Source organism: Felis catus, chromosome E2, assembly GCF_018350175.1.
Source record: "Felis catus isolate Fca126 chromosome E2, F.catus_Fca126_mat1.0, whole genome shotgun sequence".
Lineage (NCBI taxonomy): Eukaryota > Metazoa > Chordata > Mammalia > Carnivora > Felidae > Felis > Felis catus.
Genome location: NC_058382.1, coordinates 20,161,942 through 20,185,767, shown reverse-complemented (window position 1 = coordinate 20,185,767; position 23,826 = coordinate 20,161,942). Strand labels below are relative to the sequence as shown.

The following is a 23,826-nucleotide window of genomic DNA, read 5'->3' as shown; positions in this document are numbered from 1 at the left end:
TTTATCATTTTAAGCCACAAAGTTTCAGAGGAGTTTGTTGATAGCAGTAGTTTAATAGATCTGTAATTTTTCCTCCGAGCAGAGAACATTAGAACAGTGCAGATAATAGGTTATAGGATGTGATCTGTGGATACACACATAAACTGGTATTGCATTGTCACAGAGCCTCCTGAATAAGACCAAAATGGCAGCGTGCAGTTCTGGAGACTGTTCTGCATTGGTTAAGATCCAACCCAAGGATGCCACTTTGCTATGTACTGTAGAACTTGATCATCTCACTTAGGAGTAAGCAGCCTTTGGGAAAACAAGCTGATCTCAAAATAAACATTTTTTAGAAGTTTACTTATTTATTTTGAGAGAGAAAGAGAAAGAGAAAGAGCTCAAGCAAGCATGAGCAAGCTGGGGAGGGGCAGAGAGAGAGAGAGAGAGAGAGAGAGAGAGAGAGAATCCCAAGCAGGCTCTGCACTGTCAGCGCAGAGCCTGATGTGGGGCTCAATCCCACAAACCGTGAGACCATGACCTGAGCCAAAATCAAGAGTCAGACGCTCAACCCATTGAGTCACCCAGGTGCCCCCCAAATTAACATTTTTATCTACAAAACGATGGTGTTATTTCACCGCGAAGAGAATAGCATGTCCTTTCTTAAGAGACTTAACCCCTCCATGAATAGTTTCTCTTCTGTGAAGTGGCAATAGCTATTTCCACCTTAGAAGGTTTTGTGAGGATTACGCAGCGAATACTTACAAAATTCCCAGAGCCTCACACACAGTAGGTGCTTAATAATATCACTATTAATTACTGCCTCTGGGGTTGAATAACTATTACTTCAATCTCCCAAGCTAGACCTTAACTCCTTCCTGTCCCCTGCTCTGCATTCAACCAATTACCATATTACATCAAGTCGACCCCCTCAACACTCTGTAAATCATTCCCTTCTCCATCCTTACCCTCTCTCCACAGCCACTCTCCTAGTTTAGGCCTTCATAATTTCTTGCCTAGCACACCCCATGGGTCTCCAGTCCAGCTCCATCCAATTGAGTCACCATGCTGGTGTCACAAACTTGAAGATATGAACTTGATCATGTCCCTACCTTTCAGAGCTTCCTATGGCTCACAGCACTAGAACCACCTGCAGCGTCAGGGACTGTTAAAATACAGGCTCCCGGGTACCACTCCAGACTCTACAACAGGTTCTGAAATGATTGTCCCAGTGCAGAGAGCCACATGCATTTGGGAAGCAGTTCAGGAAAGGGTTCCCCAATTGTGGATTCTGCAGACTCAAGGTAGATGAAAGTTGGTTGGCTCTCCAAGTAGGACATGTGTCCTTCTTTGGCTTCCACCTGTACTTTTCTCCGTGTGTGGTCCCATTTTTTTTGTTTGTTTGTTTCTAGGATGCAGTCAGTACACAGGGAGTCATACCTTTAGAAAACGATGCTAAGAAAAACCATCCTAGGAGTGTCTGGCTGGCTCCATCAGTAGAGCATGCTACTCTTGATCTCAGGGTCGTGAGTTCAAGCCCCATGTTGGGCGTGGAGCATACTTCCAATAAAAAACAAAAACAAAAAAAAAACACAAAAACCGTATATTTTTTAATTAAAAAAAAAACAACAACCTAAAAACCGACAGTGCCATGTCCGGATCCTCCCCCACAAAATAACCCACACTAAAATGATAGTTCTTAAATGAGGCCCACCAAAAGAACAGTCTCTATTTCATCCCCAAATGTAACAAATGTGTGATCAGGTGTAATAGCAATGGGAGAAGCTGTTGGCACGTGACAAGGAATCGTAAAGGAGAAGATTCAGATTTAAACAGGCTCTAAGAAACAGGAATGTTTCTCTCGGACATGGGAGTATTACAGTCACTAAGAAAATGAAGTGGAGAGAAATTCCTATCCCTAGGCCTGGATTACGCATCTCTCATGAAAGTGGAAATCATCCAATGACCTAAAGGGCTTTTAAGGTGGTCCCAGGTGCCCTGACAATAAAAGGCGTCCAGAACACAAGACAAAGTACCCGGAGGCAAGAGTGCCTTTCACGTCCAGGATGTGCGGTGGGGAACCCGCAATTTGGCATCTGGCTCATCCATCAGTTTCTCATTGGTGGAGTCATGTGAGCCTGCAAAGCTCAGAGATCTACCCTTCAGGTCTCCTTCGCTGTCAAAGACAACATACTTCCGTGTCGACCGGTGGTTTAAGGATAAGTCCTAGTTCTTGGGGTTTGGTGGGCTAGGTGTCACCTGGTCTGGTGAAAATACTGCATCACATTTTAACGTGGCAGGTCATGTATGCCCCTAGGCATTTCTGCTCTCGGTCCGAGTGTCCTGGGTGGGGACGATGAGGCAGGCAGGCCCTCCTGTCAGGCGGCTGTGAACAATCCCTCGCGGGGGACAGTGACAGTCCTAGTCCTGCCAGTGACCCGGCTGGGAACTAAGGCACTCCAGGCGTGTGCAAGCCCTCCCCGGCGCCAACGCTCCTCCCACAGGCCGGCGCGGGTGTAGGCCTAACAGCCAGAATTCACCCGGCGCCCCCTGCGCGCGCCCCGCCTCGAGCTCGTCCTATGTGACACGGGCCAGGGTCCCCAAGCCCAGGAAGACCGCTGGGGGCGGTAGGACCGGCGCCCAGGAGCTGCCGCCGCGCCAGAACCCGGAGCCCGGAAGCCTCACGCCGCCGCCCGCCATGAACGGCTCCCTGCGGCCGGGCGCCAGCAGCTGGCGACAGGCAGCCACCATGGTGCTGGCCGCTGGCTGGGCGCGCCCGGGCCCCGCCGCCCCGTCGCCGCCCGCCGAGGGCTTTCGGCTGCTGCTGCTGCAGCGCTCCGAGAGCCAAGGCTTCTTGCCCGGGGCGCACGTCTTTCCGGGGGGCGTGCTGGACAAGGCCGACCACTCGGCCGACTGGCTGCGCCTCTTCGCGCCGCACCACGGGCCGCCGCGTTTCGGCCTGGGCCCCCCACTGTCGCGGCCAGCCTCCTTCCCGGGGCTGCCCGACCCCGCCGACGAGGACGGCGCGGCGCTGCCGAATGACGTAGCCTCCCGCATCTGTGCCATCCGCGAGGCCTTCGAGGAGGCGGGCGTGCTGCTGCTGCGGCCGCGGGACGCCCTGCCCACCGCGGCCGAGCCCGCACGCGCCCTCGCGCCGCCGCCGGGCCTGGACGCCTGGCGCGACCGCGTCCGCCGCGACCCGCGCCACTTCCTGAGCCTGTGTGCGCACCTCGACTGCACGCCCGACATCTGGGCGCTGCACGACTGGGGCGGCTGGCTCACGCCGTTCACGCGCTCGGGCGGCCGCCGCTTCAACACCGCCTTTTTCCTGTGCTGCCTGCGGGAGCCGCCGCCCGTCTACCCGGACTTGACCGAGGTGGTGAGCTGCCAGGTAGGGCCTGCGGCGCCGGCGTGGGGACCCACCGGAACTTGAGACTCAGGGCCCCCCCGCCAGCAGCCCAGGCCTATCTGGAACCTCCCTATAAGCCCAGCACGGAGGCTAATTACAGGTCTTCCCACCCCCTCATCTGTGATGGGGTTACAGCCCGGGGACCTAACCTACCTAACCTCTTAGCCTGACCTACCTTAAACGTGCTCAGAACACTAACATTAGCCTACAATTGGGCAGAATCAACTAACATAAAGCCTATTTTATAACAAAGTGTTGAATAGCTCATGTAATTTATTGAATGCTGAAAGTGGGCAACAAAGGTGGTAATGGTACAGAATGAGCGCAAGGGTATCATCAATTATTTACCTCCAGGATCACACGACTCACTTGGGGGCTTGCTCATTGCTGCTGCCCGGCACTACCGGTGGTGAGTACCTAGCTGCGGGAAGACATCAAAATTCAAAAGTAACTTTGCTGCTTGAATGTGTATGGTTTTTGCAGCATCCTAGAATTGCAAAATTGTAAGTAGAACCAGAGTCGGGACTGTCCGTAGCTTCCTCAGAGCCATACAGCCGATAAGTGACTGAGCGAGCAAGGCAACCAGGTAGCCCCACTCTCAACCCTGCAGGCCAAAGCCAGGACCTTGGTGGAAGTGCTCCTCTGCTTCTTCAAGAGGCCTTGACTCTGCCTCTCAGGTGCTTCCCCCCAAGAGAGCCCTTGGGGAGATCCCAGGAGTTGTGCAGTGCTGTTCAGGTGCCAGGCTCCTTCCTGAGCACGTTCCCTGCATTAACTCATTTCATGCCCACTCCATTCCATGCAGTATAATTATGTCCTCAGAGAACATACTTTATATGATTTCAGTCTTAAATTTATTGAGACTTTTTCTATGGCCACAAATATGGTCTATCTTGGTGATTGTTCCTTTTGCACCTAAAAAGAATAATATGTTCTGTGCTTGCTGGAGAGTTTGGAAAAATGGCAATTAGGTTAAATTTGTTGGTAGTGTCTTTCAGCTCTTCCATAGTGTTTTCTTGTTCCATCAGATACTGACAGGAATGCTGACATTTTTTTTCAGATTTGTTTTCTTTTAAGTAATCTTCATACCCAACAGGGTGCTTGTACTCACAACCTTGAGACCAAGAGTCACATGCCCTACAGACTGAGCCAGCCAAGTGCATCCCAGGAATGCTGACATTTTTAATGAGTAACTGTGAATTTGTCTCTTTCTCTATCAGGTTTTGCTTCAGGTATTTTGAAGCTTCCTTGTAAGGTGCTGCCGAAACATATAGGACTGTTAAAGCTTGATGGATTGACCCTTTGGTTATTATGAAATACCCTCTGGGGCATCTGGCTGGCTCAGTCAGTTAGGCATCTGACTTAGGCTCAGGTCTTGACCTCATGGTTCGTGAGTTTGAGCCCTGCATTGGGCTCTGTGCTGACAGCTCAGAGCCTGGAGCCTGCTTCAGATACTGTGTGTGTGGGTGGGTGTGCCCCTCCCCTGCTCACACACACTGTCTCTCTCTCTCTCAAAAATAAATAAACATTAAAAATTTTTTTTGAATAAAAATAAAGTATGTTTCTTGTAGGCAGCACATAGTCTTCCTTTTCTTATCAGTAGTATAATTTCTGCCTTTTAGCTGCAGTGTTTAGATCATTTATATTTATATATGTTTATATATTTAAGTATTTATATTTAATTCAAACCTACCATCTTTTAGTTTGTTATCTGTCCTATCTATTCTTTGTGTGTTTTTCTTTTCCTGACTCCTTTTGTATTATTTGAGTATTTTAAGGACTCTGTTTTACCTCCATTATTGACTTATTAATTAATCTTCTTTGTGGTTACTCTAGGGTTTGCAATACATAGCTTTCATCATGTATCATGTTGGAACCTGACAATAGTATACCTGCATTTCTCCCCTCATGTCCAATAGCTATTGTTGTCATACATTTGACTTTTGTTATTATGAACTCTATAGTGCATTGATTAATTTGCCCTAAACAGTCAATCTTTGAAAGACTGCAACAATGAGTAGAAAATGTCTTTTATGTTTACCTGCATATTTACCATTATTACTGCTCTTCATACCTTTGTGCAGATTAAAATCTACAACTGGTTTCTTTTGGCCCAAAGAACATCCTCTAATATGTGTTGTATTTCAGGTCTTCTGACAATGAATCTTGTGAATTTTGTTTACCTGAAAAATACTTTATTTTGCCTCCATTTGTTTGAAAGATATTTTGGCTGGGTATAGAATTCCAAGTTAACATATTTGTTTGTTTGTTTGTTTCAGTGCTTAAAGATGTTGCTTTGGTATTTTCTGGTTTGTATATATGATGAGAAATCTGCTTTTAACTCTTTGGTCCTCTGTGCCTAATGTGTTTGTTTTGTGTTTGTGGCTACTTTAAATATTTCCTCTTAGTCACTGGTGTTCATCAATTTGATTACAATGTGCATGGTTTTCTTTTTGTTATTTGTTTCTTCAGATATTTTTCACCTCCCGCTCTTTTCGGGGACGCCAATTACATTTATGTTGGACTACTTGAGAATGTAACTGATAACTTGTTCATTTTGTTTCAAGTATTTTATCTCTGTGCTTTATCTTGAATAGATTCTACTGCTATGTTTTCAAGTTCTTTTTCTCTTTTCTTATGTAGCATCAAACTTGCTGTAAATAGCATCCTGTGTGTTTTACATTTCAGATACTTTTCATTTTTAGAAGTTCCATTTAGTTTAAAAATATTTTCTATTTCTCTTATCCTGTTCATATTGTCCTTTATGTCTTTGAGTCAATGGAACATACTTACAACAGTGGTTTTAATGCCCCTTTCTACTAATTCCATCATCTCTGTAGTGTCCATGGACAAATTTGTCTTCTAGTTAGGGGTCACATTTTCCTGCTTTCCTGTCATGGGTCTTGCAATTTTTTATTGGATGTTGGATATTGTGATTTTTATGAGTACTGGATTTTGTTATGTTCCTTTAAAGATTGTTGAACTTTTCCTGGCAGGAAGTTAAGTTATTGCAAATTAACTTGATCTTCTTGAGATTTTTTTTTTTTTTTTTAAGTTTCTGTTTGGAGAGAGAGGAGGAGAGAGAGAGAGAATCCCAGACAGGCTCTGAGCTGTCAGTGGGCAGAGCTCGATGTGGGGCTTGAACTCATGAACCATGAGATCATGACCTGAGCCGAAATCAAGAGTTGGACGGTTAACCAACTAAGCCACCCAAGCACCTCTTATTTTTTAAAAGTGGTTTTAGAGTAGTTCCATGATAGCCTTTATTCTATTAGCTGCACTTCTAATGAGACCCTTCTGCTGAATGCCCCTTATATTCAACAAGTTCTCTCCACTGTGGTTGGAGGAAGTTTTTCCTGGGCCTAGGTGAGTCCTAGAAATTATTAGTCTTAAAGCCCCCAAGTAACTCTTCTTTTCTTAGAAAGCATGTTTTCCAACGTCATGTGGTTTCATCTTATGCTGGCATAGATTAGTGTTTCGCAAAGACTAAGGGCATCCTATACAGATTTTAGGAGCTCTACTCTATATAGATCCCTCCTCTCAGGTACCATGTCTTCCATATTCTAGCCTGTATGGGCCTTTCCAAACTCTGTTCTCTGTCTCCTCAGTAAGTCAGTGAGAATGGTATAGGTTAGGTTCTCTTTCCTTTTGCTGTGGTCTGACAATTACCTTTAGGCAGAGAATCTTGGCAATGGTAGAGTTCACCTCATTTGTTTTTCTTTTCTCACAAATTACAATTCTGCATTTTTCAATGTCTGAAAATGATCGATTCATAGATTTTGTCCACTTCTCTATTGTTTATATCATGTTGGAGAAAGGTAATTCTAGCACTGATGGCTGGAAGAGGAGATTTTTTATTTTTTTTTTATTTTAGAGGGACAGAAAGAAAGAGCGAGCACATGCGTTGGGGAGAAGGGTAGAGGGAAAGAGAGAATCTTAAGCTGGCTCTATGCTCAGTGCAGAACCTGATGCAGAGCTCGATCGCATGACCCTGCTGTGATCATAACCTGAACTAAAATCAAGAGTCAGATGCTCAATCGACTGAACCACCCAGGTGCCCCTGGAAAGATTTCAATAAGCAGCAGTTCTTAACCTAGTCGAGGCCGGTGATTCTTAACAGGAGATGATTCACCCACCCACCCCTAGATACATTTGGCAATGTCTGGAGATGTGTTTGATTTTCCTAGTTTGGGTAGTTCTACTGGCTTCTACTGGGTAGAGCTCAAGGATGCCTCTGACCATCCTTTAGGGTACAAGACAATCACCCACAACAAGTAATTATCTGGCCTAAAGTGTCAAAGGTTTTGTTAACAGTGCATTACAAGTAACAAGTAACCAATAAATGATAAGCTCTCTTAACCTATGGTCTGGACTAACCTGAATAGGTTGAATTAAATGGGTTGTACCTATTGTTTAGCCCTTCATCTTGATTGTTATCACTGAACTCATGTGGAATTGATAAAAGAGAGTTCTATGTAAATCACTTACAGAGTGGGTGGTCCTTTGAGGCCCGAGCATTGTTTTCCAAAATGCAGCCTTGGCAAGTTGAGAATAACCCAAGGTGCTTCTTATAAATAGATTGTTTGGTCCCATAGATTAACCATATGCATTCCTCAGGGGGAAGTTTAGGCCTATAGTTATCCATGGCAGAAATCAATTTCAACTTCCTAGATTGGGCATGAGAATCAGTTTCCATCAGTGTAAATGGATACTTAGTCCGTTAAAGAAAGACCCCTTTGGGGTTATTTCATATTCGCTGAATCAACTCCTTTTATCTAAATGTGTATGGAAGTAAGGCTTGGGAAGGAGGAAAGGTCACAGCAGTCAGGTCACTTAAGTTAAATGGGCAAATGCTGTCTGGTTGGTACTGTGCTGTTATTATTAGTTTTTAAGTTTATTTATTTTGAGAGGGAGAGCGAGAATCTCAAGCAGGCTCCGCACTCTCAGCACAGAGCCCAACATGGGGCGCAGTCCCACTGACTATGAGATCAAGACCTGAGCAGAAATCAAGAGTCAGATGCTCAACTGACTGAGCCACCCAGGCGCCCTGATACTCTGCTGTTATTACATTCCTGCAACGATAGGCTGAGTCATGCCTCCTGACCTTCCTGAAAGCTCCTTTTGCTCCTCTTTACCCCATTGTAACATGTGAACTTCTCATGCTCCTTTCTGATTGCTGAAGGCCCCATAGAGCCTGAGAGAGCTTTATCTTGTTCACCACCTCCCCAGGGCCTACCCAAGGCACCCGTTTGTGGGTGCAATGAATGGGCACTGAATTCTCAACCTGCTTTCATGAGTTAACACCGGACAGGCTTCTTTTTCCCCTGGGAGTGACCAAACCAGCTTGCCTTCTTGCATCTTCTGCCTTCTCTGCTGAACATTCCCCCAGGTCAATGCTTGGTGATCTATCCTAGTTGATTTATTGGTCCTTAGGATCAGCGTCCCATTAACCAACCTCTTGTGAGGGTGGACGGTCAGCCCACATTTCATTAACCAAATCTTTTCATGTTGTCTTAGAGGATTCTAGCAAGGCACATTAATACATTAATTGTACGACGGCAGTTAGATTTGGGTACTGATCTAATGATTTCAAATCTTTCATTGCCTCTGGAATAAACCTTAAAACCCTGGCCATTGTCTTCCACAGTGGTCATCTCCATCAGAGACAACTGAGAGTTTCATATCGAAAAAAATTTGGTTAGCACCCCCACAGTTCTACGAAATAAGAAGGCTGGGAAACTTTGCCTCTCTCTCTGACTTGCACAAATTTTGTTTGGATGGTGCATTGGAAGAGATGGAAAGATGGCTGCCGATCACATTTTTAACTGCTGATGCAATGCTCCAGCTTTTACCAGGTAAGTCAGTGAAGCACAGTGTTCTTCTTTTTTTTTTTTTTAAGTTTATTTATTTTTGAGAGAGAGAGAGAGAGAGAGAGAGAGAGAGAGAGCGAGCATACAAACTGGGGAGGAGCAGAGAGAGAGGAGACAGAATTCCAAGTAGGCTCCACACTGTCCGTGCAGAGCCCGATGCGGGGCTCAAACCCATGAACTGTGAGATCATAACCTGAGCCGAAATCAAGAGTTGGATACTTAACCAAAGCTACCCAGGTGCCCAGCACCGTAGTATTCACATTTAATGCACTGGGCTGTATGGCAGTATTGTGCAACACAGAGACATGAATTACCATCTGTTTTACACAGTACAGCAGTTTATTAAGTAAGGTCCAAGTCTATAAAATATCCATGGTGTTTATTATAACCGAAAGTTCTAAGTAAGTCACTTTGTATACACACATACATTTATTTAAATATGTTTCCTAGCTGTTTACAAAACTCTTTCTCATATGTTATCTCACTTTTCTACACTTTAATTTTGAATTTTGAGAATGAGTTATGAAGTTGAAAACTTTTGTTTTCAACTACGCTCTGTTAAGAACTTGAATTAGGAGAAATTGTCAACTTACTTGAATTAGGGAGTTTGTTGGCAGTTGATTGTTGTTGGGTAAGTGCTAGGTGGGGGTTTTGTGGCAGTTTACCTTTTAAATTTTTTTTAATGTTTATTTATTTTTGAGAGAGAGAGAGAGAGAGGCAGAGCATGAGCAGGGGAGGGTAGAGAGAAAGGGAGACACAGAATCCGAAGCAGGCTCCAGGCCCTGGACTGTCAGCACAGAGCCCAACACAGGACTTGAACCCATGAACGGTGAGATCATGACCCGAGCCGAAGTCGGACACTTAACTGACTGAGCCACCCAGGCGCCATGGTTTTATGGGTGGGGCTTTGTGACCTGCTCATGGCTGCTTGTCTCAGTTCTTACAATAGCGACAATACTTGTTACTCATCCTACAGTAGTACGGTTTAGCAGTTTTGATGTGTAAATGATAATTTATGTAATTTAACCTTAAAATTATTAGAGCAGCTCACATCGAAACCCAAAAATGTATGGGTATCAAGGCCAATATTAATACCAACTAGAATAAAGAGTCATGAGTTAGCCTAAAAGTTATAATTCGTGGTGAAAAATACCAAGTCATAAATACTTATGTGCCCAAAGAAACTTTTTGGCTGGGGAATGGGGAATTGGGGGGTGTGGGTATTAAAAACACGAGAAAGACATTGAGGTAGGCTCATAAAATTAGAGTTACTTAACACCTATCTCCGTTCCAAACACATGACATAGATCGATACTGATGTGCATGTCACTAATATATTGGAATGTTTTATAAAATAACACTTTGTGGGCTCAAAATGTTATTTTTCAGGAGATGAACTGTACTTAGAAGATTCAGACTTTGTAGAGAATGTTATGTCCACGGAAAAAAAGACTGGAGAAATCATGAAGGAAGGCAAGACATTTCACCGAATGGTGTTACACAGCCGCCATGTGTACAGTGTCCACGTGACTGTCCAGTCAAAGCATAAACATGTTTATCCTAAGACCTACGTAGTAAGTCAGAGCCATCTATAGAGGACTGCTTGCTTGTAAGCTGGCTTGCTTGAAGTTGTCCTGCTGAATACCGGAGGTCGACTGGACTTGCTTGGAGCATAAGGACCTTTGTACAATCTAGTACCAATAGTCTAATCTGATATAGTATAATACACATTTCAAGCGTAATATAGTGCTCTCTTGCTTATTTCATCCTTTAAACCTCATGGTGTCACACAAATGTAATTAATTATTAATGATCCTGTTCCCGGAATGAGGGGGGAAGAAAACCTCACAAGGGCTTCCACTTCTGAATTATTATTTTATTTACTTACTTTTGAGAGAGAGCCAACAGGGCAGGAGCGGAGAGAGAGAATCCCAAGCAGGCTCCGTGCTGTCATCGCAGAGCCTGACATGGGGCCTGAACTCACAAACCGAAATCAAGCTACTTACCCAACCGAACCACCCAGGCACCCATCCACTTCTGTATTATTTTATTATCAAAAGTTTAAATAAGATGTTCTACTGCCGTTGTCTTTTAACTGTCCACTGCATTAGCGCTTTCCTTGACGTGCTGAGGAGGTGCAGCCATGAATTCCTTAGACTTGCCCGTGAGATTAGTTGAAGGGTGTCTGATTACATGTGAATAGCACACTGAGATGACACTCAGGTGACGTTATTTTCTTGTTATGTCTTTAGCTTGATGAGTAACACACAAATCTGTTTGATACCAAAAGGCATTAGTGATTAGGCCTACCAAATTGGAAACCTTTTAGTTCCCATTTTAAAGAAGTATGAAGCCACAACAAAAACCATATTTATTTTTACTCTGGGGAGCAGTTGCTAATAAATACAAAGCGATTAAAGAGATGTAGAACTATTCATCATTTAATGGTGTTTTATTAATGATGCTTATTTTCAGTGGTTTTTAATATGGGTCATTTTTTCACCTCCTCTTAAGAGGAATAATGTTTATTGATTAAAGATGTGAAATAGTTAAGACACTAATTCTGTTTCAGATCTTTGACTATATTATGTATCATATGATGGACTTTATTTTTCATGAAATGTCTTATTTTTCCTACCTATAAAATAGTGGTATTGATCAATAAAGTATATGTATATTACTTAATCTTTTTCTTTTTAACATTTTATTTATTTTTGAGAGAGAGAGAAACAGAGCATGATGCTGGGGAGGGGCAGAGAGAGAGAGGGAGACACAGAATCGGAAGCAGGCTCCAGGCTCTGAGCTGTCAGCACAGAGCCCGATGCGGGGCTCGAACTCACAGACTTAGAGATCATGACCTGAGTCAAACTCAGACACGTAACCAACTGAGCCACCCAGGTGCCCCTGTATTACTTAACCTTGACTAGAGGAAACCATCTGGATAAGTGGTTCTCCATCCAGGGAGGCCACTTTTGCTCTTCAGGAGACATTTGGCCGTATCTGGAAACATTTTTGGTGGTCACAACTGAGAGTGAGATGCTGCTACCATCTAGTGGGAAGAGGCCAGGGATGCGGCTAAATATCCTACCCTAAATAGGACAGCTGTCCACAGCAATCATCTGGCCAAGGTTGAGAATCTCTGATCTAAAGGAAAGTCTTTCTTCAGTGAATGGTTCTAACATGTAAACTGTGAGAACCATATACTGTTAGCATTCCCCCGGCTCCTGCACCTACAAAAGTCCTCCTTACTGACTTTGGCTTTGGGCATCATATTCTTTCACTCTCACAGGAACCAGAATGTAGCTGGAAGAGAACTCCGTGAACACCGTTATTTTGCCGGTTAGAAAACTGAGGACAGATCCACACAGCTGACGCGCGCCGCAGCTGAGTGGCACCTGATTCTCTGTTAAGCAAGTGACATCTATTACCTATCGCCAAAAGCAGAAGAGCTAACAGTTCTGCCCACTGCGTCTGGGGATTCCAGTCGCCGAGGACACCACAACACAGCCAAGCATTGGATGGAATAATGCCCTATTCACATAGAGAAGAAGTAGAGTAAAATCAGCTCCAGTACTGTGCGTCAGTCCCCCATGGCCCACAGGTGTTCTCTCTGTAGCCAACACAGGGCAAGTGACCTGCACGCACGCCTCTTGTGCTACAGAAGGACCCCATCTCGCTGCAGCGGACGCATATAATATGGGGCTGGCCAGGTGTCATCTGATGCACACGCTTGTGCAGAGCAAAGGAGTACACGTTGAGTCTGAAACAGGGAAAGACATTCCCACACAAAGGTGATGAGGCCAGCACGGGCTGTGAGGACTCTTTCCTCAGTAGGGAAGCCTTCCAGGCTCAAGGCCCATACTTAGGCAGCGGGGGGAGGGTCAAAAGACTGCATGACACTGCCTTTCCCAACCTTTCTAGTCCTGCACCCTTTTTGGAGTTACATGGTTCAGTGGGTGTTTTGGGGGAGATGTGACAAGTAACGTGAGTTAACTTTTCCGCATAAAGATGTATTTTTGTTGTCGTTTTCATCTGAATGAAACCTTTGTCTCCTTTCCAAGGATGCCTTTTGGGAGACTGTCACATGACTTCCAGCTGTCACAATACCCTAGTGCCCCGGCACAAAATAGGGCCACCCTCCTGAACTGAAAAAGAGTGTTGTTTTAGAGCCTAGCTCGTGAGTGCATGTGGCATTTACCATATGCTCTCTCTTACTTCCTGTATTCAAGCTACCTGGGCCTCAGATGCAGAAACAGAAAGCTGACCACTTGTCCCCACGGCTCCTCCTTCAAGTCCCCTTCCTGCCCATGCTCGTATCCCTACTGCCTGCCATCTTGTTTGGGACACAGCCAGGAAAACCCATTTTCTACGATACTATACAGTTTCTTGAAACTGAAGGGACAAACTCAGGAATTAATACTAAGTCAGTATTCATTTTCACTACCTACATTTTTTTTCTGATTCCTTTGAACAACTTCCATGGGAATCCCAAACTGGGCTGGCGTCAGTATTTCAGGTTAACATGGCTTGTCCTCATGGTTCTTTGTTTGTAAGAGTGCGCTGTACTGTGGGAGACACAAAGGGCTCAGATATAAGGGGGCTTCTGAGGGATAATTGTGCGGGAAGGGCCCTCATATTTGGGCATACGTAGCTATTTTATTGTTTCTTCTCAAACCCCTATTTTGTTTTTAACTTGTCTGCAACTTTGGCGTTTTCCACTTCCTCCTCGCTCTTTAGCCACTCGTCTTTTCTCTTTAACTTCTTCTCCTCTAACTGACCTTTAGCTGTTAGAGCCTCTCAGGACTTGTTCTCAAACTCTCTACTGTCCTTGGGTGAGGTTAAGCACCCAAGGTCACAACCTCCAGGTGCTGTCCTTTGAAAAGGAAATTGCTTGCCCTGTACTTACTATTTTTCCTTCTCATTGGCTGGACATTGTGGCCACTGAAGCAGTTCCCTGGGACCCAGAAACAGAAGCCAGACGGTAGGGCATAACTGCCTGCCAGGCTTGGACTGCTCACCTCTTGCTTGTTACGTGAAAGAAAATATAAGTCATTAATCTGGGGGTCCCTCTGTGAAAACCATTAAGCTTGTTTCCTAACCTATATAATTTTCCTTTTTTTTTTTAATTTAAATTTTTTTTTTAACGTTTATTTATTTTTGAGACAGAGAGAGACAGAACATGAACGGGGGAGGGTCAGAGAGAGAGGGAGACACAGAATCGGAAACAGGCTCCAGGCTCTGAGCGGTCAGCACAGAGCCCGATGCGGGGCTTGAACTCACGGACCGCGAGATCACGACCTGAGCCGAAGTCGGACGCTTAACCGACTGAGCCACCCAGGCGCCCCTATAATTTTCCCTTTTAAGGAGGTTCCCTCAGCAGTCTTCCCTATACCAGAAACCTACCAGTTATTCAGGCCAAAAATATTAGTCGTTCTTTTCCTTTACTCTTATATCCTATATTCCTAAAAGTCCTCCTTCTCCTTTATTCCTATATCCAGGTGAGTAGCAAGTCCTGTTGATTCGATTGCCCCCAATTGTCTTGGAATCCCCATCGTCTGTGCTCTGCACTGTCATCACCTTAGTTGAGCCACAGTAGCCCTGCAACAAATGTTAAGGGCCAGTCTCTCCATTTTCTTTTTTTTTTTTTAGAGATTTATTGTGTTCTTTTTTATTTTCAGAGAGAGTGTGTGCAAGCAGGGAAAGGGCAGAGAGAGAGAGAGAGAAAAGAGAGAGGATCCTAAGCAGGCTCCACACTCAGCATGGAGTCTGATGCGGGGCTCGAACTTATAAACTGTGAGACCATGACCTGAGCCAAAATCGAGAGTCAGACACTTAACCGACCGAGCCACTCGGATGCCCCCCCTCCGTTTTCATTCTTAACCTCATGATGCATTCTCTCCTATTGAACTGGAAAAGTGCTCTTGCATAGAAATGTAAGTCATGTCCTGTCACCGTCTTCATCAAAACCCTTCAGTGGCTTTTCTTCACACTTAAAACCTAAATTCACTGTGGCCTGCAAGATCCCACCTTTCTCTCTGATCTCATACACCCGTCTCCTTCTACACTCCCGTCAGGTCTTCTTTACTTACTCAAAGTTCTTTCCCACCTCAGGATCTTTGCACATGTCGTTGCCTTGAAGCAAACCTGGATCTCTGAACTATGTTCTTGGGTCTCTCTGTTACTACCACCTCAGGAAAACAGACGAAGATGGGCGCCCAACATGTGGATTACTGGCATGAATAAAAGAAAATTCCAGGACAAAGGGAAGAAAAGCCTTATTTATTTATTTAATGTTTTTATTTATATTTGAGAGAGAGAGAGAGAGAGAGAGAGAGAGCATGAGTGGGGGAGGAGCAGAGAGAGAGGGAGACACAGGACCGAAGCAGGGTCCAGGCTCTGAGCTGTCAGCACAGAGCCCAATGCGGGGCCGGAACTCAAATCATGAGATCATGACCTGAGCCGAAGTCAGACACTCAACCGACTGAGCCACCCAGGTGCCCCTAGGAGAGCCTTATTTAGAGAAGAGAATAAAGTTTCCTCGAGCGGAAGAAAAATGTTGATCTTCAGATAAAAAGGTCCTGCTGCAGCCAAAGGAAAATTAACAGAAATTGTCCAGTACCTGGATGAGTATTGAATTTCAAAGATAATGCACAGATTTTCAGGAAGAAAAACAGAAGGTTGCTCACAAAGGCAGAGAATCAGGCTTCTGAGTGTGTGTCACAGAATAACAGGATATGCTGAGTGGGGGACAAGGATGTAAGTACTCAATAATTCTATTGCTTGAAAGCCACCGATAAATTTTCATTTACATCTGGGCTCTGAAAATTCCATCTGTTCTGAAAAAAACTCACTTGATAGAAACACTATGGCTGAGTGAGAGATTAATCAAAATAAAAACTTTTAAAGTAGAAGGATGTGGTAGAAGTCTAAATGGTGAGTGTGAAAATCAATTAAATATAGGAGATAAGTGTGAATAATATGTCTGTAAAATACTGCGTTAAAAATAATTCATATTTTAACCTATTTTAGAAACAAAAGGGGCGCCTGGGTGGCGCAGTCGGTTAAGCGTCCGACTTCAGCCAGGTCACGATCTCGCGGTCCGTGAGTTCGAGCCCCGCGTCAGCCTCTGGGCTGATGGCTCAGAGCCTGGAGCCTGTTTCTGATTCTGTGTCTCCCTCTCTCTCTGCCCCTCCCTCTCTGCTTTGTCTCTCTCTGTCCCAAAAATAAATAAACATTGAAAAAAAAGTTTAAAAAAAAAGAAACAAAAAACATGCCTTTTTCATAAAAATAATTTGGTTAAATAATCCCAGATTATGTTATCTGAAACAGGAAGTGGCTACGGGAGGAATGAGAAAAAAACAGGAGAGGATGAAATCAACAGCCGCAGCTTTGTGACAAACACCTGCGTAGGTGCTCGCTTCAGCAGCATGGGTACTCAACTTGGAACGATACAGACAAGTGGCCCCTGTGCAAGATACCACACAAATTCATGAAGGGTTCCATATTTTTGTGGATTAAGGAGTGCGCTTGTGATGAGCACCAGGTGATTAAAATAAAAACTTACAGGGGTGGCTGGGTTGCTCTCAGTTGAGTGTCCGACTCTTGATTTTGGCTCAGGTGGTGATTCCAGTGTCGTGGGATCAAGCCCCGCGTGGGGCTCTGCACTGAGCGTGGAGCTTGCTTGGGATTCTTTCTCTTTCTCTCTCTCCCTCTGCCCCCTTCCCTGCTTGTGCACTCGTGCTCTCTCTCGGAAAAAAAAAATAATAATAAAAACTGAAAAAAATACTTGTGTGTTTTTAAATGCAAAAGTAGCTAGTAGAGTTAAAAATAGAATTGTCACTTTTCAGATCAGTCAAAAACAAAGCATAACCCCTAATGCAAAAGACAGAAATCAGTGTGAGTGGCAATGAAACAAAACCCGGAGGCTTAGAGTAAAACAATTCAAATAGGAATGAAGGTCAACCATGGCAATACACAAAAATGGGTTAATTTTATTCAGAGGGAAAAACTGAGATTAAGTGTATTAAAACCTAATTAGGAAAAGAACCAACTAAGCCCAAAGTTAGCAGAACAAGGGAAATAACGAACTGGATAACATTTCTAGAAACATACACTCTACAAAAACTGAATCAGGAAGAAATAGACAATCTGAACAGACCAATAAGGGATGAGTTGAATCAGCAATCAAAAACCTCCCCAAAAAGAAAAGCCCAGGACCAGATGGCCTCACTAGTGAGTTTTACAAAACATTTAAAGAATTAACACTAATTCTCAAATACTTACAAAAATTGAAGAAGGGGGGGATACTCCCAAGGTCATAAGGCTAGCATTGCCCTGATATCAAAGCCATATAAGGACACCACAAGAAAAGACTACAGGGTAATATCCCTGATAGATATACAGTAGATACAAAAATTCTAAACAAAATTCTAGCAAATGGACTTCAGCAGCACATTAAAAGGATCATACACCATGAGCAAGTGGGATTCAACCCTGGGAGGCAAGAACGGTTCAACATATATGCAAATCAATAAATATAATGCATCATACTAATAGAATAAAAAGTAAAAAACCACATGATTATTGCAATAGATGGAGAAAAGCACTTGACAAAATTCAGTATCCATTCATGATAAAAACTCAATAAATTAGGTACGGAATGAATGTACCTCAACATAATAAAAGCCACAGATGACAAGCCCACAGCCAACATCGTACTCAGTGGTGAAAGGTTGAAACATCTTCCTCTAAGATCAGGACAAAACAAGGGTGCCCACTTTCACCACTTCCATTCAACATAGTACCTGAAGTCCTAACCGGAGCAATCAGGCAAGAAAAAGAAGTAAAAGGCATTAGAATTGGAAAGGACAAAGTAAAATTATCTCTATTTGCAGGTGACATAATTTTATATACATAGAAAATATAGGTATATGTAAAAAATCCTAACTATTCCACTGAAAAACTTGGATATAATAGATGAATTCACTAAAGTTGTAGTATTTAAAAGTGAACATACAAAAATCAGTAGCATTTCTGTACACTAAAACAAATTATTTGAAAAAGAAATACAACAGTTTCATTTTCAATAGCATCAAAAACAATGAAGTACTTAGGAAAAAATTTAAACCACTGAGGAGACAGATCTTTACGCTGGAAACTATAAGACATTGATGAAGAAAACTGAAGAAGATGCAAATGGAAAGAGAGCCTGTGTTCATGGATTGGAAGGATTAATATTGTTAAAATGTCCATATAACTCCAAACCATCTGTAGCTTCAATCACTCCCTATAAAAATTTCAATAACATTTTTTAGAGAAATAGAAAAAATAATCTTAAAATTCATGTGGGAATACAAAAGACCTCAAAATAGCAAAAGCAGTCCTGGGAAAGAAAAAAGGGGAGGCATTACACTTCCCGACTTCAAACTATGTTGCAAAGCTATCAACACGGTATTTTACTGGCATGTAAACAGATGTATCAGACCAACGGAATAAAATCAAGAGCTCAGAAACAAACCCATGAATATATAGTCGACTAATATTTGACAAGAGAGTCAAGAATGGTCAACGGAGAAAACATAATTGCTTCAATAAATGGTGCTGGGAAAATTGGATACTCAAATGCATGAAATGCATGAAACTGGACCTCTGTCTTACATCACTCACAGAAATTAACTAAAAATGGATTAAAAACTTTAGCGTGAGACCTGAAACCATAAAATTCCTAAAAGAAAACATAAAGAAAAAGCTTACGGACGTGGGTCTTGGCAATGATTTTTTGGGTATGACACCCAGAGCACAAGCAACAACATAAATGACGAGAGGGACTATATCAAACTAAAAATCTTCTGCACAGCAAAAGAAACAGAATGAAAAGGCAAACCACATATCTGATAATGTTAATATCCCAAATACATAAGGAACTCTTATAACTCAGCCAATAAAAAATACAGTTGAAACATGGACAAAGGATCTGGATAGACATTTTTCCAAATATAAGATACACTGTATTCAGATGGCCAACACACATATGAAAAAATGCTCAACGTCCGTAATTATTAGGAAAGCACAAATCAAAACCACAATGAGATACCACCTCACACCTGTTGAAATGGTTATTATAAAAGCAAAAACAAAAATAAAAAAACCCAAGAGATAACAAGTGTCGGTGAAGATGTGGGGAAAAGGGAATCCCTGTGCACTACTGGTGGGAATGTAAATTGGCACAGTCATTAAGGAAAACAGTATGGAGATCCCTGAAAACTTAAAAATAGAACTGTATGGTACAGAAATCCCACTTCCGGGTATATATATCCAAGGGAAATGAGGGTTGCCAGGGTGGCTCAGTTGGTTAAGCGTCTGACTCTCAATGTCAGCTCAGGTCATTAAGGAATTAACTTAAAAAAAGGAAATGAAATCACTATCCCGAAAAGATATTTGTACAAGCATGTTTATTGCAGCATTACTTACAACAGCTAAGATGGAAACAACCTAAGTGTCCATAGAACAAAGAAAACGTGAAAAAAAAAAAAGAACAAAGAAAACGCGGAGCACGATTATAGTCACATATGTTCATATGTAAATGTCTATGTTCTAATATATATTATATATTATGTCATGTTAAATATTTAATTACATTAAGTGTTAAATATATAGTGGAATATTATTCAGCCATAAAAAAGAAGGAAATCCTACCATTTGTGAAACATGGATGGACCTTGAGGGCATTATGCTAAATGAAATAAATCAGACAGAGAAAGACAAACATTGTATGATCTCACTTTTATGTAGAATATAAACAACAACAACAACAACACCCCCATAGACACACAGAGATCCCATTTTTGGTTGCCAAAGGTGAGTGGTGGGTGATGGAAGAATTAGTGAAAGTGGTACAAACTTCCAGTTATAAGATAAATAAGTCCTAGGGATGTAATATACAATGTGATGAGTACAGTGAACTATATTGTGTATTTGAAAGTTGCTAAAAGAGTAGATCTTAAAAGTTCTCATCACCAGGAAAAAAAATTATAACTATGTGAGATGATGTATGTTAACTGAACTTACTGTGGTGATTATTTTGTAATACATACATATGTCAAATCATTATGTTACACACTTTAGATTTATACAAGATTATATGTCAACTGGATCTCAACAAAACTAAAACAACGAAACCTGATTATGATGTTTAAACCTGATTATGTTGTTTAAAACAATTCTGCAGGAGGGCTAAAGGTGAAAAGAGAAAACAAGAAAAGCTTACAGCGTATTAATCAGATGAAGTAGAATTCAACATACAAAACTAAGTGGGACAAAGGTTAATTTAGTTTGATAGCGTACACTTCAAAGTGGAGATATGAGAATGTTCTTGCAGTGAATAACAACACTGAGCTATTAAAAAATACCTAAGAGGGCCTCCTGGGTGGCTCAGTTGGTTAAGTGTCCGACTTTGGCTCAGCTCATGATCTCGCAGATCGTGGGTTCGAGCCCCATGTCAGGCTCTGTGCTGACAGAGCCTGGAGCCTGCGTCGGATTCTGTGTCTTCCTCTCTCTCTGCCCCTCCCCTGCTCATGCTCTGTCTCTCTCTCTCTCTCTCTGTCAAAAATAAACATTAAAATTTTTTTTTAAAAATTAAAAAAGTACATAAGAAATAAGGATAATGTTATAGATACATAATACTAGTGGGAACCACAAACAAGACATTCTCTGACCAAGTCCATGAAAGGTAACAGGTGTCTGGGGAAAATGCTGGGCAAGCATCAGGCTTCTACCTTTGGGTTGAATGCCATAATCATAATGTCCACTCTCTCTCAGTTGATTCAAGATGTGTAAGAAATAAAACCAAAAAAGTACTTTTCTAAAAAAAAAAATCAACTGACAAATGATTAAGGCAGCTTTTGGGCTGAACTTGTTTTTCATTGCTTTTTGTAAAAAAGATGGGAATATTTTATTTTTAGAGTTTATTTATTTATTTCGAGGGTGGAGAGGGACAGAGAGAGGGAAAGAGAGAATCCCAAGCAGGCTCTGCTCTGTCAGGGCAGACCCCAACGTGGGACTTGAACACACAAACCGTGAGATCATGACCGGTGCCAAGATCAAGAGTCAGATGCTTGACCGACTGAGCCACCCAGGTGCCCCAAGAATATTTTAAAACTAAGCAAGTGCAGACTTAGCAGCATTTTATTTGGGATTTCAGTATCTATGTTGATAAGTGAGATTAGTCTGTAGTTCTTTGTGTTATCTTTGTCAGGTTAAGAAACAATTTTTTTTTTAATTTTTATTTTTGAGAGACAGAGAGAGAGAGTCAGAGAGAGAGGAATACAAAAGGTCTGAAGCAGGCTCTGTGCTAACAGCAGAGAGCCCAACGTGATGAGGCTTGAACTCAAACCGTGAGAACATGACCTGAGCTTAACAGATGCTTTATCGACTGAGCCACCCAGGTGCCTCTCAACTTTCAAATATGAAATACGGTATTATTAACTCTAATCACCATACAGTACATTACATACCCATGACTTATTTATTTTGGAGTAGTTTCTTCTTTTTTTAATTTTTTTTAACATTTTATTTATTTTTGAGACAAGGAGAGACAGAGCATGAACAGGGGAGGGTCAGAGAGAGGGAGACACAGAATCCGAAACAGGCTCCAGGCTCCGAGCTGTCAGCACAGAGCCCGACGCGGGGCTTGAACTCACGGACCTCGAGATCATGACCTGAGCCAAAGTCGGCCGCTCAACCGACTGAGCCACCCAGGCGCCCCTATTTTGGAGTAATTTCTGAAACAGTACTTCTCACTAGCTGGTGGGGATGAGGGGGGAGATAGGTTACAGGTACAGATACGGATTCCCTTCAGCCTCAAGGGAACCAGGTGGCTCAGCCCCAGGGCACTGAGCTCTCATTGGCAGTGAGACCAATCTTGACTCTTGGTCCCAGTGTGATGGACAAATACTTCCATTTTCTGTAAGCTGTGTTGTGAAAAAGTTTGGGAAACACTGTGTGGTAGCATGGCTTCTAGTCCAAAAAAAAAAAAAAATGTTGACTCCCCACTAAGAACTGGGAAAAAGCTGTACTCCGTATCTTTGGGGGTTGGGAACTGTCCCTTCACACCTCTTTTTGACAAAGTCGGGAGCTTTCAGGGGAACTGGTCCTGCCCGTTACCTCCACTCCGGGTGAGGCCTGGTTAGCCCAGTTCAGCAACAGCTGAACTTCGTGCACTTTGCAGCTGTGTCTTTCTCCTGACTCTCCACCTGCCCTGCCTGCCACTTTCAGCAGATGAACTTGTTTGACCTTGTGAAATTTAACAAACTTTGAAAACCGGACGCTTTTGTGAGCATTCTGTTTCCCCAAAACACAGCCCCACAATTGCCACGCTCTCTCTAAACTGGTGCAATTTTTTTGCCATCTTGTTGGTTCCCCTTACTACCAAGTTAATGCTTTTTGACACCGCTTAAAATTTGTTTCTTCACAATCAAGATATTAAAGAATTTACCTGTAAAACCACATAGGCCTGGCATTTTAAATTTTTATGTATTTTAGCTGTGGCTCCTTTGATTTTCAAGGTCTTCTTTTTGCTTCTTATTGGCTTATTCAAGTGTTAGAGAGGGATTCCTGAGATAGTAATAAAACCCAATCCTCCCTGAGTGCTTCTTGGGTGTCCCTTTATTTCACATAGTGTGACCTCATCTACTTTTGAGTCTCAATTTTCAGGTGAGAAAACCAAGGCCTCCAGGTGTTCAAAATTTACAGAACCCTTTGGTGCCTTAACCACAAATACACGTGGGGGGCGGGGAAGAGAACCCGGCCAGAGGAGGCTGCAGTTTGCAGCCTTTGGTGGTGACTAGAATGGCCAGCGAGACTGTCTGGGGGAGCCCTGCCAGTTAAGGGCCAGGTGGGAGAAAAGCTGGAACCCGAAGCAAGAGGTGAAGTGGGGGAAGGGGATCTGGGGAGGGGATGTTGCCAGGAGCGCCCTCCCCCCCATCCCCCCATCAGTGATGGGCCTAGCCTCTTCCTCACCCTCAAGGCCTAGAGGTGGAGGCGGGTCCAGGGGCCCCTTCAGGTAGACAATCACGAACTGATTCGGGATGGGTGGGACGCCGGGGTGGGGAGGAGTGAACCACGTGACCAGGGGCCCGGCCCGCGGAGCGCCCCCTGCGCGACTCTTCCCTGCGGCCCAGCCCCGCCCCGCCGCTGTGGGCGCCGTGCGCCTGGCGGCCGTCCGTTGTCCCGGCCGTTGGCGCAGCGCGGCTTTCTGGAAGCCTCGAGGCTTGCGCGGCCGGGGATTCGGGGCGCGGTGTCTGAGGACGGAGCGCGCCCGTGGCGGCGTGGGCTGGGAGGGTGCGGAGCGTCTCAGGTGGTGCGCTGCGCACGGACCTGCCGGGCCGTGTTCCCCACGGAGGGCGGAGGCTGGCCCTACCTCGGGTTTTGCCCCCAACGTGCCCTCCTTGTGAGTGGTGACGGGAAGATCCGGGAAAGGGCGCGGCCGCGACGGTGCTTGTCTCCCCAGGGCCGGTCCCCCGGCGGCCAGCGGCGCGGGGAAGATGCTCGAGGTGCTGGTGCTGAAGGTGAGCG

At 43.7% G+C, this 23,826-nt stretch overlaps 2 protein-coding genes, 1 long non-coding RNA gene and 1 pseudogene across 14 annotated transcripts in view; 3 read left to right on the top strand and 1 right to left on the bottom strand.

The window, feature by feature from the left end:
* Positions 1 to 2,336: 2,336 nt before the first annotated feature.
* On the top strand, positions 2,337 to 11,940 carry NUDT19 (nudix hydrolase 19). Of its 3 annotated transcripts, none has more exons than XM_045046542.1 (3): positions 2,337 to 3,370; positions 3,743 to 3,891; positions 9,033 to 9,234. In XM_045046542.1, exons 1-3 carry the CDS (start codon positions 2,678 to 2,680, stop codon positions 9,085 to 9,087), a joined length of 897 nt encoding a protein of 298 aa, XP_044902477.1. In that variant the 5' UTR covers positions 2,337 to 2,677; the 3' UTR covers positions 9,088 to 9,234. The 3 variants fall into 3 exon arrangements, with proteins under 3 accessions (XP_044902477.1, XP_023100938.2, XP_023100936.2); XM_023245170.2 differs by having other exon boundaries at positions 2,339 to 3,370; positions 3,743 to 3,797; positions 9,033 to 9,069; XM_023245168.2 differs by lacking the exon at positions 3,743 to 3,891 and adding an exon at positions 10,645 to 11,940 and having other exon boundaries at positions 2,351 to 3,370; positions 9,033 to 9,240.
* A 104-nt stretch (positions 11,941 to 12,044) lies between these two features.
* Positions 12,045 to 23,459, bottom strand: LOC123382323. 2 transcript variants are annotated; one of them, XR_006590539.1, is made up of 3 exons: positions 22,748 to 23,459; positions 14,162 to 14,279; positions 12,045 to 13,820 (listed from the first exon to the last, which is right to left on the bottom strand). It is a non-coding gene; the product is annotated as an uncharacterized LOC123382323 (long non-coding RNA). The 2 variants fall into 2 exon arrangements; XR_006590538.1 differs by having other exon boundaries at positions 12,045 to 14,279; positions 22,748 to 22,866; positions 23,272 to 23,459.
* Positions 16,666 to 16,764, top strand: LOC111558190 (annotated as a pseudogene).
* The window catches only part of TDRD12 (tudor domain containing 12), a 72,229-nt gene continuing 71,484 nt past the window's right edge, over positions 23,082 to 23,826 (top strand). For 2 of the 9 annotated variants that reach the window (XM_019819621.3, XM_045046536.1), the window contains exon 1: positions 23,587 to 23,819. In XM_019819621.3, coding sequence (XP_019675180.3) covers positions 23,796 to 23,819 — 24 coding nt within the window. In that variant the 5' untranslated portion in view covers positions 23,587 to 23,795. Of the gene's footprint in view, positions 23,178 to 23,583; positions 23,820 to 23,826 lie in introns of those variants that run through there. The other 7 variants (XM_006941462.5, XM_045046533.1, XM_019819622.3 and 4 more) reach the window with 7 other exon arrangements.

Coding starts and splice junctions, on each gene's coding strand:
- NUDT19 (XM_023245168.2), top strand. CDS start 2,678: ATGAACGGCTCCCTGCGGCCGGGCGCCAGCAGCTGGCGACAGGCAGCC. Junction 3,371..9,032: donor CCGAGGTGGTGAGCTGCCAG/GTAGGGCCTGCG, acceptor TGTCTTCCACAG/TGGTCATCTCCATCAGAGAC. Junction 9,241..10,644: donor AATGCTCCAGCTTTTACCAG/GTAAGTCAGTGA, acceptor GTTATTTTTCAG/GAGATGAACTGTACTTAGAA.